This window comes from Diorhabda carinulata, chromosome X (assembly GCF_026250575.1).
Source record: "Diorhabda carinulata isolate Delta chromosome X, icDioCari1.1, whole genome shotgun sequence".
NCBI lineage: Eukaryota > Metazoa > Arthropoda > Insecta > Coleoptera > Chrysomelidae > Diorhabda > Diorhabda carinulata.
Window position 1 is genome coordinate 61061085 of NC_079472.1, and position 19876 is coordinate 61080960.

The following is a 19876-nucleotide window of genomic DNA, read 5'->3' on the forward strand; positions in this document are numbered from 1 at the left end:
GAAAATACCACTGTATCAGAATGGAAACAATTTATACATCATATGTTTCAAGTTTGAAGACCCCATGTAATTTAGTGTACTTTTATTTGGAAAGCCTTTAGCTCAACCAATATGAATGTTGAACTAGATTCTACTCTCGTTGAGACTGCTCCATCGTTAAGTAAATTAGAAAATGCGATATAATAGGCCTTTTAAAAAGTGCAGAATATCACACATTAACTGAAAATTTGGAGAATCTCACTCACAATACAACGAAAACAGGGTTGTGAATATTTTTCTAGTTTTGCGGCAATATTTTTTGAATTATTGGATGTACTTATGGATTGATAGCTCTATGAAGAAAATTTCTGCTTGACTTTTTCTTTGAGACTTGATTTGTAAATCTAACGAACGATTTTCAACGAATGGAGTCTATCTCTAATAAAACTTCGAAAATATTATAGTAAAAAACTAGAGTAGAATCTTGATTTAGTATGTGTATCAAGCATTTTTTACATTGTGTCTACTCCAGCTTTTGACCAGTTATAAAACTCAGTTAGTTTGGGTTTTTTCTCTGCACTGTCACAATTTCTTTATCTTTTTATGAGAGCCAAACAAAGTAGATAGTTCTTTTCGCGTTTTCTTTGCGGGCCTTGGTGGTGGAATATATGGCTTATTTGTACCAACAATTTTGAAATTCGAAGATCCTTAAATACAAGTTCTGATTTCGCAAATTTGATCGCCTATAACTCAGAAACGAAACAATTTTCACGTCATCTACTCACTCCCGAATTTTTTGCCACGAAACACCCTGTATAAACATTCTTTTACATTATAATGAAAATGCCCAATACATCTTGGAGGGAAAAGATGATTTCTAAAGATAATTACCGTCATTGTTATTCAAATGGCGTTTAAAACTGTTGATGTGGTCTATAAAACATAAACAATTAAAACGAACAAGGCCATAGAATTATTTTAATTCGGAAAAAAATTATTTCAAAGGGGTAACTAGAATATTAATTTTACCATATTAATATATATTATCGTTGGTTGCAAATCAAGCAAATTCAGTATTGAATTGAAAATTATGAATTGGATGAAGTGATAATTTGTATGTTTATCTGATAGGGATAAACTCAATAAATACCTAATCAGTTTCTAAACTCATTTAATTATTAGAAAGCTATAATTGCTGGTGGCGAATTTTGAATTTAGTATCGTATATCCAACTTATATTCAGCGTGAATATTCAAAATTGTAACGAGTGATTTTATGGCTGGTATCTTTTTGGCAACACTGCTTTTAACAGATCACGCGTCAATCGTGTCTTGTGTCATTGTCATAATTGTTCAGTTTGGTCTATAACTTAATCATGAATCGACTTACGAACGAACAACGCTTAAAAATTATTGAAGTTACTATCAAAATTCATGCTCGGTTAAGAAAGTGCATCGCGCACTTTTTCCAATTTATGGGCAGTTTGGACAGACTACTGAAGGAATTATTCGGAAGCTTGTGACTAAATTTCTAACCCAGTTTACACTATTGGACAAACACGCAAACGTATAGTGAGGACCGAAGAAAATATTGCGGCAGGGTTACTGATGACCGTGAAATGTCATTTGGGTGTAAAACCTCATAAGGTATGGCTGGTGCAAGAATTGAAGCCACACGATCTCCCACAACGTCTAACATTTGGTGAATGGGCGCTAGCAAAGTTGTGAAAATTGTGTTCAGTAACGAAGCTCATTTCTGGTTAAATGGATACGAAAACAAGCAAAATTGTCGTATCTGGAGAGAAGACCAGTTAGAAGCATTCCAAGAGCTACCAATGCATTCCGAACAAGTTACTGTTTGTTGTGAATTATGGGCCAGTGGCATCAAAAAAGACGATGGCCGGAACGTTACTATGAAATGAAAGAATTGGACAAGCCTGACATGTGGTTTCAACGGTGCCACATTCATTCATTTCACTTTTGGGTCCCGTTAATTGGCCGCATAGATCGTGTGATTCAACGCCTTTGGACTATTTCTTGTAGGGCCATGTTAAGGCTAATGTCTGAAGGGATAAACCAGTAGCAATTGATGCACTGGAAGACAATATCGGAGCATTTATTCGTGAAATACCGACCGATATGTTGGAGAGAGTGTGCTAAAATTGGACCTTGCTCATGGGCTATCTAAAGAGGAGCCTCGGCCAATATTCGCATGGAATCATCTTCAAACATCAAATTATACAGATTGTACTATGAATTACAATAAATATTCCAACAGTTTGTGTTTTTTAAATCAAATCCTATACGGCTTAAAAAATTACTGATTATATTGAAACAAAATGGATGATGTATTGATTTTCTATACTATTAGAAAAATTATTTGGTATGAGTGCAGTTCAGAAAATTTCATATTTTAAATGAAGTAGTATTGACGATAAATAACAAAATAAATTAACCACAAAAATAGTTGACATTGGAAGAGTTCTTCTGCTTCATACTCGTAAAAAGAAGTTATTGAAGTCAATAATGTTGTAATTGCAAACTGTTCAAACTACCAGTACAGCAACACAATTACACTGTCTGAGACGCGTTTCAATAACCAAGTTATCGTCTTCAGAACTAAAACCCATTAATTTGACTTACTACTACTAAATTTCCTACCTATGAACCTTCTCTCGCGGGAAACAATTCCAGTGGGAAAACTTCCTTGGTGGGAATACTCATATTTATTTCTTGAGTACTAAACTATAGAGTGAGCTGTAAGAAATGGACCCGTTGTCTTTATTCTCACATATAATAATCTCAATGCTTTCGAATACATCCAACAATATATTATTGGATAAATGTTTAAAGTATATCCATTAATGTTTAGCTTTAGTTCAGCTCTAACAAGCTCTAATAGATTTTGTTAGGTCACACTGTATATACAAAACTCTAAACTTATCCAAAGTTCCCTCAACTTACCCTGAATTCATCCCTAATTCGTTTCTCTTCTTCTTCTCTTTGCCTTTGGAACTTTCTATACAGGTCGTCTTCTTCTTTTCTATGTCTCATTTCTAATTTTTTCTGCTCATCTCGGTCCTAAAATAATACGTATTATCGAAATTATTAACAATTACAAAAGCATTCAAAGAATTATAATACGAGGAGTGGCCATTAATCCTCTAGCGTACTCTTTCAAATACAATACCTACCGTGTCTGTAGACAAACCAGTGTAGCCGTGGCTCTTGTTTGTATAGGGGTTGTTTTGTACTTTATTATAATAAAATTGACGGTTTGAATGCGATTATATATTATATAATTATCATTTATTGTGTAAAACAAGAACAATTATAGAAACTCCAATAAATAAGCCGCGAGCTGCACGTCTTATGTGTCAATGTTGTAAAATGTTTGGAATCGAAATTGGGAAATTACAGAGTCTATAAAATGAAACATTTTTGATTAAAAATATAACTTAATATTAGAATGTGATTGGCACATGTTTAATAACACAGGTGTCTGAACAAGCTTGAATCACAATTAATTAAGATCGATGTCAGTTGACTCAGACTCACATTATCATTCGATCAAATAACGACAGTTTCTATCCTTTCAATTCAAAATAAATATGGTAAGCGTATAAACATCAATTGGAATTAAAAGTTTCATTAAAGAAAGTTGACAGTGAAATTCTTTAGTAGGAAAGAGAAATAAGAACTGAAGTGATTACAAAGATAAATATCAAATTGTTTCTTTTCATACAATTTAATATCATGTATGATTTCCAAATTAGTAAATACTACAATCTACTTCATTTCTTGGAATTTTACATGTTTAGAAGAGTTGGCGCTTCATATCCACGGTACTGTAGTTCATTCATTCAGTAATAGCGAACGAAGAGGCAAAAAATTTTGTTTCCCTTCCCTATTTCAAAGAGTGGTGTCAATTTTTCATTTCACGATGCAATTACTTTCAAGCAATTACTCATTGCTAAAGCACCATTAATTTTAAATTATGTCTCTTTTCAAATTTATTACAACGTTTTCTTTACATCTTTAATTTTCCTGATTCATATAATTTTGTCAACTATAATCTTTGCTATAACCAACCAACTAAACTCAACTAAACCAACTCAATGGTTTCTCTTTGCAACCCTACCAACTTCTTCATTGAATCCATCTCTATAACCTTTGTGTCTAGTGTTTAAGGGTTTAACCATGTTGTTAATTTCCAGCTATTACGTTTTACAGCTACATGTATGTGGTATTTTTAGCTTTACGATCCAAGGTATTATAAATTATTCATTCTGTAGCTCCTTTACTTTCTGCTTCAGATAAAAAATTATAAGTTTCTAGCTTCACTGAAATTGTATAAGAAAAATAAAAACTCAATTTTAGTCACCACCTTTTAAGGGTGATATCTCGGAAAGGGGTGGGTATTAGAGGAAAGACCCATCATACGAGCAATCACCATCTGAATTTAGATGCACCCTTTTGAAGCGAAAAGAAATCTTAGAATAGTGAAAAGTATAACCACTTGAGAGATTGGGTACGAAACTAAAACGGAAGATGTTTGACTGGAATATTCAAAAAACAATGAAACAGAATCTGAAACAAGCACATAATTGAATAAACCTCTATGTGAATGAAATCGGTGGATAGGGAATCAGTTCGTAGCCCAATTCGAGTTATTTGGTCGTGGAGAGAGCGCATTGTCATTGTGGGAGTACAGTTTTTCCTTTGCAAATGGCGTCGTTTTTTCTTCAGATCATCGTCGAATCATTCCAACAAATCGACATAGTTCAGCCATTTTGCCATTCTACAGCTAGCCAATGTAGATCATATGCTGTTAATTCCAAAACACAATTCGCGTAATTTGATCGTGGAGAGAACGTGTTATTATGATGGAAGTACACTTTTTCCATTACGTTTTTACTTCAATTCAACAACGCATACTAGTCCTTGTACACTCCACACCGTTCTGATCTAATATCTTCCTATAAACGTAGACCAATTACGATGTGATGAGGGTTTTTCCTTGTTCCCGAACGAAGTTTTATTAATTATATTGGAATGAATTGCTTTCTTTTAAATTAGTGATTCCATTATCATTTTGTTATAGCGCGATAAATTAATTGCGAAGTTGCCGATTTGGATTCACGTAAAATGGGCGTGTGAAACTGAATTTCACCAATAAAATAAAGTGTATTTGTTATAACTCTCGATTATTGCAAATAGACGCCTCGTTATGTATTAACTAGGACACCTCGTTAAATAGCCTGCAGCTTGGTGATGAATTTACAATCAACGTCCTTCAAAAGTACGCCAACTGGATTGCTGAATTTATAACACAGAACGCCCATCATAAAAATACTGTCGTCGACTTCTGGTGAAAGTAATTTAGACAAGAGTACATATTCAAGGTCGATAATGGTTATTAATCATTCACAATCCAATCCTGAAACGCAGTCGATACATTTCGGGTATAATTTTTCATAATTTTCTTCAATTTCTTAATTCTTCCATATGGTCTTCATTTTAGGTTTCTACCAATTAAGATTCCGTTTAAAAGCATATAATATTTACGTTTCGACTAGTTTCAGTTTGGTGCAGGAAATTTTCATTGATAAAGATCTAAAAATAAAGGTAATTTATAAACAAAATGTTTAATGATTTGACTCACGGAAAGACAAACAACACTTTATTTTACAAATAAAGACGCCAAACACTCGGATACCACTGATGAAGTGGGATGAGAGCTGGAGCTCAGCATCTCAAGAAGAGATTTCGTTATTAAAAGGTTACTATTAAAGAAAAAAGAAGAACTACTTCTCTATTTCTACTAATCTTTGTCTAAGATCAACCCTTATTATCTATTTGTTAATTGTAAATGTTAATTTTTTAGCAAAATTTTTATTTTAGGGTTGCAAGATGGTAATTGAAAATATAATAATTGTAGTACGATGAATTCTTATTCAGAATTTATAATTTCAATTTCTTCTAATTATATTTTAATTTCCTCAATTTTCATTTTTTTTCGTTTTGTTTGTATATCGATTGTAGCAGTGACTGTTATACGTATTATTTTGATTTTTCTATACAATTTATCATTAATTTCCAGAACAATAACTGGAACGACGGTTTTTACTCTCATGTAAATAAACACGTGTTGAGAGCCTCCGGCAACAACGGCCATTACCGTACCTGTACATATTGTACTTAACATTTTTTGCAAATAGTTTTAAATCAAAACAGAAACATGTACGCGTTTTATTATGTAAGGTAAGTCGAATAATAAGCAAAGGAATACAATATTAAGTGACTGTTTTTCACCAATGAGTATTTGATTTATTTATAGGTTATTGTACAACCAGTAATGCTAGCAAGATGCAAAAGGAGCAAGATATAAGACCTCGAAGATCAGGCGAACAATGCAGATTTGCGTATGAGCACGGCGCAGTTACGTGAATCACAATCGCAACAGTCACGAGTTGAACAGACAATTAGAACGAAGAGGAATTCGCAGATTCATAATTATCAGACATAGAAGAATTGACCAACAACGTTAACAAGTTCTTCGAGTATTTACATCGATTACAACAGACAATTAAAACGAAGAGGAACGCGCAGATTCATAATCATCAGACATAGAAGAATTGACCAACAACGTTAACAAGTTCTTCGAGTATTTACATCGATTACAACAGACAATTAAAACGAAGAGGAACGCGCAAATTCATAATCATCAGACATAGAAGAATTGACCAACAACGTTAACAAGTTCTACGAGTATTTACATCGATTACAACAGACAATTAAAACGAAGAGGAACGCGCAAATTCATAATCATCAGACATAGAAGAATTGACCAACAACGTTAACAAGTTCTTCGAGTATTTACATCGATTACAACAGACAATTAGAACGAAGAGGAACGCGCAGATTCATAATCATCAGACATAGAAGAATTGACCAACAACGTTAACTAGTTCTTCGAGTATTTACATCGATTACAACAGACAATTAGAACGAAGAGGAACGCGCAGATTCATAATCATCAGACATAGAAGAATTGACCAACAACGTTAACAAGTTCTTCGAGTATTTACATCGATTACAACAGACAATTAGAACGAAGAGGAACGCGCAGATTCATAATCATCAGACCTAGAAGAATTGACCAACAACGTTAACAAGTTCTACGAGTATTTACATCGATTACAACAGACAGTTAGAACGAAGAGGAACGCGCACATTCATAATCATCAGACATAGAAGAATTGACCAACAACGTTAACAAGTTCTACGAGTATTTACATCGATTACAACAGACAATTAGAACGAAGAGGAACGCGCAGATTCATAATCATCAGACCTAGAAGAATTGACCAACAACGTTAACAAGTTCTACGAGTATTTACATCGATTACAACAGACAATTAGAACGGAGAGGAACGCGCAGATTCATAATCATCAGACATAGAAAAATTGACCAACAACGTTAACTAGTTCTTCGAGTATTTACATCGATTACAACAGACAATTAGAACGAAGAGGAACGCGCAGATTCATAATCATCAGACATAGAAGAATTGACCAACAACGTTAACAAGTTCTTCGAGTATTTACATCGATTACAACAGACAGTTAGAACGAAGAGGAACGCGCACATTCATAATCATCAGACATAGAAGAATTGACCAACAACGTTAACTAGTTCTTCGAGTATTTACATCGATTACAACAGACAATTAGAACGAAGAGGAACGCGCAGATTCATAATCATCAGACATAGAAGAATTGACCAACAACGTTAACAAGTTCTACGAGTATTTACATCGATTACAACAGACAATTAAAACGAAGAGGAACGCGCAAATTCATAATCATCAGACCTAGAAGAATTGACCAACAACGTTAACTAGTTCTTCGAGTATTTACATCGATTACAACAGACAGTTAGAACGAAGAGGAACGCGCACATTCATAATCATCAGACATAGAAGAATTGACCAACAACGTTAACAAGTTCTTCGAGTATTTACATCGATTACAACAGACAATTAGAACGAAGAGGAACGCGCAGATTCATAATCATCAGACATAGAAGAATTGACCAACAACGTTAACAAGTTCTTCGAGTATTTACATCGATTACAACAGACAATTAAAACGAAGAGGAACGCGCAAATTCATAATCATCAGACCTAGAAGAATTGACCAACAACGTTAACTAGTTCTTCGAGTATTTACATCGATTACAACAGACAGTTAGAACGAAGAGGAACGCGCAGATTCATAATCATCAGACATAGAAGAATTGACCAACAACGTTAACAAGTTCTTCGAGTATTTACATCGATTACAACAGACAATTAAAACGAAGAGGAACGCGCAAATTCATAATCATCAGACCTAGAAGAATTGACCAAAAACGTTAACAAGTTCTACGAGTATTTACATCGATTACAACAGACAATTAAAACGAAGAGGAACGCGCAAATTCATAATCATCAGACCTAGAAGAATTGACCAACAACGTTAACAAGTTCTTCGAGTATTTACATCGATTTATTTCCTCGACTAGAATCTCAGTATGCCTGATGTTGAATATTACGTTCATTTCAAGAATTGTAATTTGAAATATATTCGTTACTTTAATGAAAAATACTTTATTAACCTAAATAAAGCATACTTCCATTGTCTACAACCCTTTCGATAAAGTCCGCTTGACATGGTGCAAGAAAACGTGCAAGAAATTACACGCCATCCCTTGAAACGTCAAAATATTACATATACGAATATTGCATGTCGTTTGATATTATGCAAGTCTCTTATAATTGCATCATGGTTGCCACTAATCAAAATTCCAAAAGTAAAAGTAAACAATTTCCTAACATCAAACTTTATTTAATATTTTGTGGGCAGTTTAAAATTGAAAATAACAAAGCTACTTAAAGTAAATAAGAAAAAAGTGACCGGTGCATCACTGGAAATAATTATATCTGCCTCTGACTTGCTTTTGGAGTCTGATGAACAGATTAGCTAGAAAATTAGACGAGAAAAACGTAGAAAAATTAGTTGAGTGTGGATGAAGAAATATTGGAAAAACTCCTAATGAAAATAAAATGTAATATTAGTAGATTAGAAACTCATTGGTGCATATTTTTGATCAAGAAATAATGCATCTTGCATTGCATTGCACGTTGTCTTGCATCATGTCAAGCGGCCTTAAGAACATCCCTACACACTTATAGAAAGTTAATGATTTTTATTGAACTAGAAAAATATTTCCTAGATATAATTTATATGGCAAAACAACGTCAGATTGGACATGTTTTCAATCTAATTGACTGACACTGTATAAAAGAAAAGTCTATGAACTATTATAATAAATTTGCGGAAATTGTGAATAAATTTTTATCTTCGTATGATTTGTATGTTTTAAAATGTAAAATATGCGTTTGCCTCTCGATAAAACTTGCCTACGCGGTGCTGTTAGTATGTTTTGGTATTCTGAAAAATCATATCCACTCAGCGAATATAACCTGTAAAGGAGTCGGTTCAAGCTTAATGACATTGTGAATATGACGCCAAGTCATTTTTTTATCAAATATTTGGGCGTTATTTATACTATAAGGGGCGTGGGTATTTGTTTTCGATTGATTATATCGTGACTGGGTATTGGTCATGCATTTATGATACATACTATAATGGTTTTTTTTAACTAATAAACTTATTAAAATGACACACCCATTCTTATGTTTATAGCATCTATGAAAATTGACATTAAATAAATTTATTACACAAGTAGTAACCGCGTATTGAGTACAAATATTTTCATTATTCATCTGACATAGAAATCAATAGTTTTTTAATATTTGGTTTCCATTTTTAATTACGAAAAATGGAAATTACCATTCGTTATTGATTATCCCAACTATAGTTCAATACTAATGCAAAATAAGTATATTGCAAATATTGCAAAAAGTGTATTTTATTTGGACCAAATAAATATACCCCCATAAAATATTATTGTAGAATAAAATACTGAGCGTTAAATTTGGAATTCATTTTTGTTTGTTTCTGATAATATCAATGTACAAAATGTGTATTTTCCAAAATCTTATGCATATTTTATTATTTTTTAGTGCATAGATTGCAAAATTTATCGCATATAAATACGATATGAGTAAGAATACACAGCTCTCAAACTAAATGAAGAATATGAAAAATGTGGACTGCAGATAAAAATAAAAAAGACACGGTTCACTTAATGGAATACTGAAATAAGAAAGCAACAAATCTACATTGCAATGATTGGGATACCTTCGTATATGGAAGGGAAACGTGGAAAACTAAAAAAAAAATAGAAACCATGGAAATGGGCGCCCTGGAGCAAATAGAACGTCAAGAAACGATACAATAAAAAGTATTGATGGAAAGCTTTGGAAAGGAAAGATTGCCAAACAAAAATAATGAAGTGGAACCTACAGAAGAGTAAAACCAATATTACCATAGTTGCATGGAATAAAAAAATCAATGAGTGTATGAAATCTGAACAATGGGAAATGCAGCGACAAAGTGTCGATTAGGTATCGAACAACGTCGAACGACTTTTTGGGTACAAAATGAATATTCCAACCCAAATTAGTGTAACCACAATGAAATTGAGAATTCAAAATAGTAGGTTTATGGATTTTATGAACTCAGTCGCATAGAAACCTGGACACCGAATTGGTTTGACTCAGAATACGGTTTAGCGGTTCGAAACGTTGTTTTAAAAAGGAAATTCCGAGAAATGTCTCGTAAAAAACAGAAATGTTATCATAAATGAGACCAAAAATGTCAAACATGGAGAATTATTGAATTTAGTAATCTAACGTGAAATCGGGAATAGAAAAAAAGTTTGCATGATTAAGCTACACACAAAAGTTCAGTAAAATACGCATTTATCTCTATCATCTCTTCAGTTATTCAAATCATCATCCATTTAGCCATTTTTCAAGTTCAATATCATTGAAATGAATCTACTTATAAGATTTATGTTAATCTCGGAAGAATAATATTCGTGAGAATGGTATTATTCATCGACTTGAATGATGAGTTCGAGTACTGCCTAAATACGAAATATTGAGACTCTCAACCATTTTTTGAGTGACAAGTACACCGCTCTGTTAGAGTAATGGTATGCTTATCACTCCAGGTTTCCTTCAATTTCTTGAGAGATAATATGAATGCACCTCAGGTTATTTCAAAATCCGACTACTAAAACCTTTTAATACTTCGATGTGGCACAAAATTGTCTCTACCTTGGTCGTTAAGATACTCGATTTTTCCTGAATTAAATATTTTTAGGATATAATCGATGAAATTTTAAGGAATTCACTATCTACACTCCAAACTCTGATGACTCTTTGAAGTAAGATAAGATAGAAGTGACAGGGAACGAGATACCTCATGAAGATATCAATAGTCTGATTATGGGTATGTCTAGACCATAAGTATATATGTAAAAAATCGTAGAGCTTCTTTGCAGTTACGAAGCCATTTAGATTAACCTCGCCCGATTGAAGCAAAGTTTGAATTCCTCACATATAATAAACTACTTGAATTGTGCTATAATTATTAGCGAAGTAAAATATTAAAGTATGATAAACAAAATTGTTACAAAATTGGCCATAATGGAAAGCGTGAGGAAAGCTGGAAGACCAGTAATGAACAATGATGGAAAGCTAGATATCTTACTGTTATTGGATAGAAGACGATACTCATACAGTTACAACAGAAATTGTCAAAATGTTAGTCAGTCGGTAGTAATAAAGTTTTGAAAGAAACAAAAACTGCACCCATACAAAGTCAATTAGCTACAAAATCTTTGGGTAGGAATCGTTCGTACTTCTTTGACGAGAATTCAACAGTTGAGCGATATTTGGAACATCTTGGTACAGCAGTACTAATTGCGGCATTTCCAGATCCAAATAATAGGAAAACTTTGATTCCAGTGGTACCAATGAGAATGTTTACCTCTACATTATGATCTTAATGTTCTAAGATGTATCCATACCCAGTTTGGTGAATAATAAGTCGTCGATTAATGGTTACATAAGTGACTTAATCTTACACCCCTTAATGGAACTAATTATTATTATCGAAAACTGTAATTATCACTAAAAGGAATCGAGATTCTTATTTATTTTTTTGTTTGCTGTTTCCTTGTGACCCATACTCAAATTATTTTTTTAAAATGCAGAAAAACAAGCTTTTGAAAATATTGTAGACAACCTATTTGAAAAACTATTGATGACTTTTGTCGCTGAATAAAATGAGATGTTTGATGTGACATAAATATTTTACTTTTTATGAAATTTGTGCATTATTTTATCATACACTCGCGAATAAATGAATCAAAGTTTACTTTATTCGAAACAATTTTTTACAATGGTCATTTGATGGCAGCCAGATCAGGTGTTTTTTCAAAATGTCGGGTTCGGTGATTCCATTGTTTAAATTGTCTTTTCCGACCTTGAAATATTTAATTGGCGTGACTACGTTTTCCAGTGTATAACAAAATTATACATAAGATAGGTATTTCGTTATAAAATACATAATGTAATGTTGATATAACTGACAAACAATGCAGTTAAATACACATAGAACGGACGTTATTGAGAAGTGCACTTCCTGCATGAAGAGTGAATGATCATCACCGTGTACCTACCATAAAAAGATAGAAGTGGAATTGTGTATTCACAATCGAATCAGTAGCTTTCTAGGTACTTACCATTAAAGAAATATTAAAAGTACACATATGTACAACAAGATTTTCTTTTTTTAACAGTTTATCTACTCTTTAAATATTAGTTATTATCCGTAAAAAATAATTGCGTAAAGAACAATTGTCGTACTGGTTACGTTTAGGTAGAACAATACTTCAATCAAATCTTTATATGGTCAATACTTGTGAATGCTCAATAAAAATAAGAGAGGATAACGTTTAATCATCATAAAATTGAGTATATTGATTTTGAGGAGTCGTTTTGGCTTTACAGCAACTCTGCACCTATACCTAAAAGATATTTTCTACAATACTTTACATCTTATTGTTCTGCTCCCAAACGAGGCTAATTTTTTGGGATCTTTATGTCCCACTTCCCTACTCCTCCAAGGTACTGGAGCTTTTTACCGAAATAGGCAGTACATCCACAGAGTAGATGCTCTGCTGTGTCCATGGCTTGTTCGCAGAATCTGCCATGCCCATCGTGTTCAGGTGACCTGACAGAAAACCAACCTCCAGTTTCATATCGTTTGTCTTCTAGATTATCTTAGGCCTGGAGTGTTTCTCCAGTAAGATTCTAAAACCATTCGTTTAGTTCGTTCTTAATGTGGCACGTGAGGCCACGGACGTGCTCTGGTCCAGTTTTTGCCTGGTAAAGCCTGGTGGCCTGGAAGCTAAATTAGGGTTACCTTCATTCGATGTATGGACTCTTGCAGAACAAATATTCACAAAATGTTCATAATAGTATTCTATGATTTTGTATTCCATTTTGAAACCGATATGGAGAATCATATGAAGTGGAAGATGTTGGGTGGGAACTTAAGATTCAGATTTGCCTCAAATTTTTAAGTATCAATCCTGAAAAAGGTGCTGCAGCGAAAAGACGTCGCTGAGAAATTCAAAATATAGTCATCAAATGTTACGCATACTTCAAACGCAGGTGGGTTAATTATAGTAATGATGCTATTGAAAACGATCCGTTCCATCTCTCTGATGACAGTTAGGAGAAGAGACTCCTCTCGATATAAACAAGTGCAAACTGATAATACCACAAACACTGATGTATCGTGTTTGCCAATAAAAAGCACAAAAGGCTTGCGACTCAATTTGTGAGTGGATTGAAAACAAACTAAAATGAATTTTTAATTATTTTTAGACCAAAATTTCACTCCAAACTTTGATAAACTTAGATTCGAGGGCGCTAAAGTGTTGATGTTTTCTGGAAAGAGGCTTTGGAAAATTGTAGTGTAAATGTGCTAGACGTACCGAAAAAAATATAGAAGGATCCGTTTAGTCGAAAACGAAATTTGGTGAATGTAGATATCGAACCAGTGATAATAAATATTGGTGAAGACAGATTAAAGTTCGTCCATTTCGTAAAAAAAACATGGAATTATCATTTCGTTAAAAGCCAACAATGTTGTGTTTAATGAAAACCTCTAAAAATTGTTGAATGTAGATATTGAACCAGTGATAATAAATGTTGGTGAAGACAGCTCAAATTCCGAATCAGACGGACTCTAAAGCAAGATTTACGAGTGTGAATCTACTAACGCTCCTAATATAAATCAGTTTATAACGTGTAATTTTCATTTAGTTAAGAGAACACCCAGTTGGTAAACTAAACATTATTTCACATTTAGTCCAGTGATCACAGCTTCTGATTTTCTGGATTTAGGTAGTTCTCAGGGTCCTTTATCGATACAGTAAAAGTTAACATTAAAATTTTGGCAGCTAAGCTAAGCCATCTATGCTAAATTTCGGAAAAAGTGGACAGATCAAAAATGCAGTTTAAGAAATTTTCTACAAAAAAGGTTTCTTGTGATTTTTTCCTAAGAGCTGTCATTTCTTTGTAAAATGCGCTCAAGCTTCGAGGTCGCATCTTACTCGCTCCACGTAGAGTCTGAGGGAAATTACGTCCCCGGCCGAAAAAGAAACTGCTATGTCTCCTTGAAAACTCAATATTTCGGGACAAAAGAAAGTGCATTTTACTCGTTAGAATCTCTACTTTTTAACTGCATCTGCAAAAAATTGAGACTTGTAAAATTTTCTTGGAAAACAACACGAACGGGGGGATTTTTTTGCTGGTTGCCTGGGTGAACTTAAACACATTTTTCTATGACTCTGCTATACCCAGCAGCGAACCACTTGCTTGAGGTCGTCAGTTAGACGATTACCTTTAAAATGAGACCAATTAACTGCTTTTATCACTACTGTATTCACTGGACTATTTGTAGAACTACATAAGAGATCTAAATGTTGATACTAAACAAATTCTCTGATTACTTAGTTTTGCAAAACTAGAATTCTATTGGAAATTAGTCTTTAACATAACAAGGATGGACTTCAAAGAATTGAAATATAAATCGAGATTTTTTATCGTAATAATAACGGAGACTAATATTTTGAAAAATTTCTGTTTCCAGATAAATGTATCACATAACTGAATAAATCTTATCCGTACAGGATATGTAATATAGTCACACCATAAATGGTTAGAGTTCAGGGCCACTTCAATATCATTTAGCATGTCGATACAAAAGGTGTTACCAAACTTTGGTAACTAACTAATCTTGAAGTTTTTTTCCCATGCTTGTGTAGATAGTGTCTCTCAAACGTCGATTGGTGGACGCCGGATTATTTTCCAACCTCTGCATCCGTTTTTTTGTGGTAATCATTAAATATCTTTACAAAAAGATATAAGAGCCGCCCTACTGCAAACTGAATAGCAAACAACTTGGCAAGGTCCGCATCACAATATTTAATTTTCAGTATCAGTGATTCATTTAAAAGTATAGATAAACCATAAAATTACACAAAAAACTAACCCCTTGAAATCGCCAAAGTAAAACCAGTTACTTAATCGATTAATACTGAGGAAATAATTCGCGTAAATAGTAGTAAATGGGTCATTCTAAGTTAAGAAGTACTTTCGATGGACAAGACAAAAAAAAATACTTTTTTTTTTATATTAATTGTATAATTAACCTATTCATTACTTAAAACTAAATGTTTTCTAAGTGGTCACTCAAATTTATTACATAAATGTACGTAGTTTAGTCACAATAAGCTCTAATATAAGAAAAAAGTCTCTTCCCTGGTCTGTCCCCCAACCGACTTTATTTGTAAACCAGTAATTATGAATGTATTAAAATTCTATAATTACTTAAGTATCGATAATTTTATATAGAAAAATAACTTAGTAACAGTATCTTACAAGTAAAATTGCTTATATTCCAATTTTTTATAAAAAATATCAACGTCGAAATTTGTCCTTCGTGTTTCGTGTCTTGTCCCCTGGCTTTTTGTTTTCGTTTAAAAATCAGTTTTGTTTTGCTAATATGTGAAAGTTGAGATCTTGAGTACATAGGATGTAACGTGAAGTTAGCAGCAAGCGGCGCATAAGCCGACTGCGCAGTCATTTTGTTGGCCATTTCAGTCACGCCACTCGCTGGTTGTAGAAGTGTTGAATGACTGTAGTCTTTCCTCTGGTAAGTTTTATTTAGCAATTATTTGTTAAAATACTAGTATATACTTCAATATTCACTATGAATAGTGCATACATTGTTATGCTTGGTTGTGAATTGTGTACGAAAAACTTTAGGTATCAATCGAAAATGTATCTTCCCTGGCTTATTTCCCCTGGCTCTTTTGATGGCAGGGAAGATACCTAATATCCAGGGGAGATACATTTGTACGTGTTTTCATTAATACTTCTATCGTTTTTTCTTAACCTTTACTTGGCATTATGTCTATCTTAGCTTTACAATGTAATATGACTTTTTTACAGAAAAAATGGCATCTCGAAAAAAATGACGCGCGAAGAACGACTCGAAAGGAAAAGGATTGCAGAACGATTACGATACCAAAAAATGAAAAATGACCCGGGTAAATACGCTCAACAAAGAGTTAAGGAAAGGGAAAAATATGAAAAGAAGAAAGAAAAAGGAACTATTAAGACAGTGAAGCAAATGACACCCAGAGAGCAGCGGAAGGCTAGAAAAGTATGGAGAGAAAAAGCAAAAATTCGTAGACGTCGTTTAGCACTCCAATATATAAGCGATGCTCCTGTAATACCACCATGTTCGAATAATGAAGACCCACCACCCTCTCAAAATATAAACAGGCGAGCACATGCAGCACAGCAAAAGTCAAGTCGAGCAAGAAAAGCTAGAAACCTAATAATAAGAAAACAAGCATCTGAAATAGCTCAACTTAGGTCTGCAAACCAACGCTACAAAAAACAAATACAACGGATCAAAAACCACCAATTAGCACACCCAACACCAAAGTAAATTCACTTGCAAAAGCAGTAAGAAACTATAAAGAAGAAACTGCTTAATGAGCATCTTGTCTCTCCCCTGTACTGAGTATTTCCTCTGGTCACTTACAAAATGAGATAAAACCAACAAATTGACTGGCCACTTCGTAAACATTTTCAACTTAAAAGTTTCCAGAAAAAAAAGCATAGTTAAATAAAAATATTGAAAAAAATGGTATGCCGTCACTTCATACAACGTATTACCTCTTAACTTAGAATTACCCAAATAAATAAATACATAATTTTATGATCAATAATTAGTATTAATGGGGAGAGCTCTAGCTCTTTAGTATCATGGAATTTTAAAGACAGTAACTGATTGTTTTGTTGTATAACACATTCCATTTGTATGAGTTGATATTGTTTTTCAAGAAGAAACATTGTATTTAAGAAAATTGTGGTGGTCTTGTTGTTTGTTCCCACAATTTTATTCTTTACTTATGTAATATCCTGTATATATAAAGTATGAGACTGAACACAACTTTCAATTTCATATCCGCTCCTTGCCTTTCGTCTACATATTTCCACATGAATTACTACATATATCCTTAAAAATGGGTCGACGACATCAGTATTGGTAGAAAGTGTAATTTAATATACTTTTTATCAATTCGGTTTAATCTAATCCAGAGGAAGAATCTTTAGATCATTGATCTTGCAATTATGCAAATAATGTCGCAGAAGTGTGTGAGAAAAGTGAAACTATTAAAGTTAAATCTGAATCATTAAATCGCTCGTAAGCTCGTTAAATTGATTAATAGAAAGTAGAATGTTCAGTTTTTCTAATGGACATATATCGAACACAGTACAAGGACTTATTTCTCCATAAACAATTAGCAAAAAAATTAATTATTAATTATTAACTTGAAAAACTAACCTAGGAGGAAACAGCCAACTTATTTTTTTCTGTAGCTAAGTGAAAATTATCGAATAAAATACCATAAGATACCAGTAAAAATTCATTGTCTATAGCAGTGTATTTTAGCCTAAAGGGGGCGCAACCATATCAAATTAAAAATCGATAATTATTTTTAAAACAATCATAAAGAGAACAAAAAGCAAAATGATATTTATTCGATACTTTTCAATTGAAAGAAATGAGAGTGACTTTAATAATTATTAGTGATCCCCCTTTGGATCTGTCCGGAGCAGCAATTTTTTTTTTGTTAAAAAAATTCGCATCAACCGTATACTGGTTATTAGCGATTTAGTAAAAATTAATTATTTTATCTATGAATAATTGTTAAATTAAATTTATGATCGAGATCTGTTTTATTGTATTTTGGTCCTAAAATTTCACGTATTGTTCCGAGTGGTAGATTTGATGATGATCTTTCTGAGTTAAGAGATGAACATTCTGCGATTATGTGTTTTATAGACAATTTGCAATTGCAGTTGTTACATTTTTGTTCAGGTTTCGCATCAAATAAGTAGCGGTGCGTCAGTCGCGTATGGCCTAGACGCAGACGTGTTAGAAGAACTTCATCTCTGCGATTTTTCGGTAGTATTGAGTCTATCACTTCACGAAGTTTGTGTGTGGATGTTGACCATTTGATCTCCCATTCATCAAACACTTTACGCTTTAAGATTGTTTTTATATCGGTAGTAGTTGAAAAGTTCACGCACTCTGCACTATCACTAATTACAGCTTCCTTAGCCGTCAGGTCTTCCTCTTAGTTTCCTTTTATTCCAATGTGTGAGGGGATCCAACAGAATACTATTTTTTTGTTGTTGTCTTGTATGTATTGCAGTTGTTGCTTGATTTTGATTACTAATGGATTTGTGGTGTGAATTTTTTGAAGAGTTTGGATTGAGCTAAGGGAGTTTGTGAGTATGAGGAGATTAGGTTCGTTTGATGAAACGGCGATGTGTGTGCGTACAATTCAGCAGTGAAAGTGGATAGGGTTTGAGGAGCTTTTATCATATATTTGGAGGTTGGTGTAATGATTGCGATCCCCGTACCGTCTTGAGATATTGATGCGTCTGTGTAAATATGTACAAAGTTTTTGTACTCATTGAGTATGTTATTTAAGTGTCCTTCGATTAGCTTATGGTTGGTGTGGTGTTTGTCGAAAGAGGTGAGATGGGTAATGAATTTGGTGCTTTCTATTGTCCATGGTGGAGTTTGAGAAGACTCGATAGGAAGGAGTTCAGGAATAAAGAAATTTAATTCGCTTAGATATGATCGAATTATAGCATAGAAAGGTTTTGGGGGTTCTGGGTTTATTTGAAAAAAGATTTGGGAATTTCTTGGAGAAGCAGTTTTGGAGGGTCGGATTGGAAGGATTGGATTTTAGTTGGCTCAAATATATTTTTCTGTCTCCCAAGGATGGTTCCCCTGATTCGCAGTACAGACTTTCCACTGGTGTTGTTTTGAATGCACCTGTTATCAAACGTAAGGCTGAGTTGTGAAAGCTGTCGAGTTTTTTCAGAAGCGATTTGTTAGCTGTTGAATATACAATTGATCCATAATCTAGTTTTGATCGAATAAGTGTTCGGTACAATGTTTGTTGTTTGTTCGTTAGCGTTTTCAGTAAGTTCAGTCGTTTGTTGCAAGCTAGGAGAAGATTTCTAATATGATAGTTCCAGCTTAGTGTGTGGTCGAATAGTATACCGAGAAATTTTATTGCTGTTTCCATTTTTATGTCTTCATTATAAAGTTTCAGTACCGGTTCTAAGTTATGGATAAAAGCCTGACTTTGTGAGAAGAGGTTTTTAATATTTTTTCCTTTACAGTAAAGAACCAAGTCATCTGCGTATAGTCGAGCTTTTACTGGTAGCTTCAAGTTTCTAAGCAAATTTTATTAAAAGAAAGTT

The 19876-nt window shown here is 33.4% G+C and overlaps 1 protein-coding gene across 1 annotated transcript in view; it reads right to left on the reverse strand.

The window, feature by feature from the left end:
- Window positions 1–19876, reverse strand: part of LOC130901576 (hillarin) — a 52216-nt gene that overhangs the window by 13343 nt on the left and 18997 nt on the right. The window contains exon 4 of the mRNA XM_057813052.1: window positions 2943–3059. Within this exon, the coding sequence (XP_057669035.1) occupies window positions 2943–3059 (117 nt within the window). The remainder of the gene's footprint in view (window positions 1–2942; window positions 3060–19876) is intronic.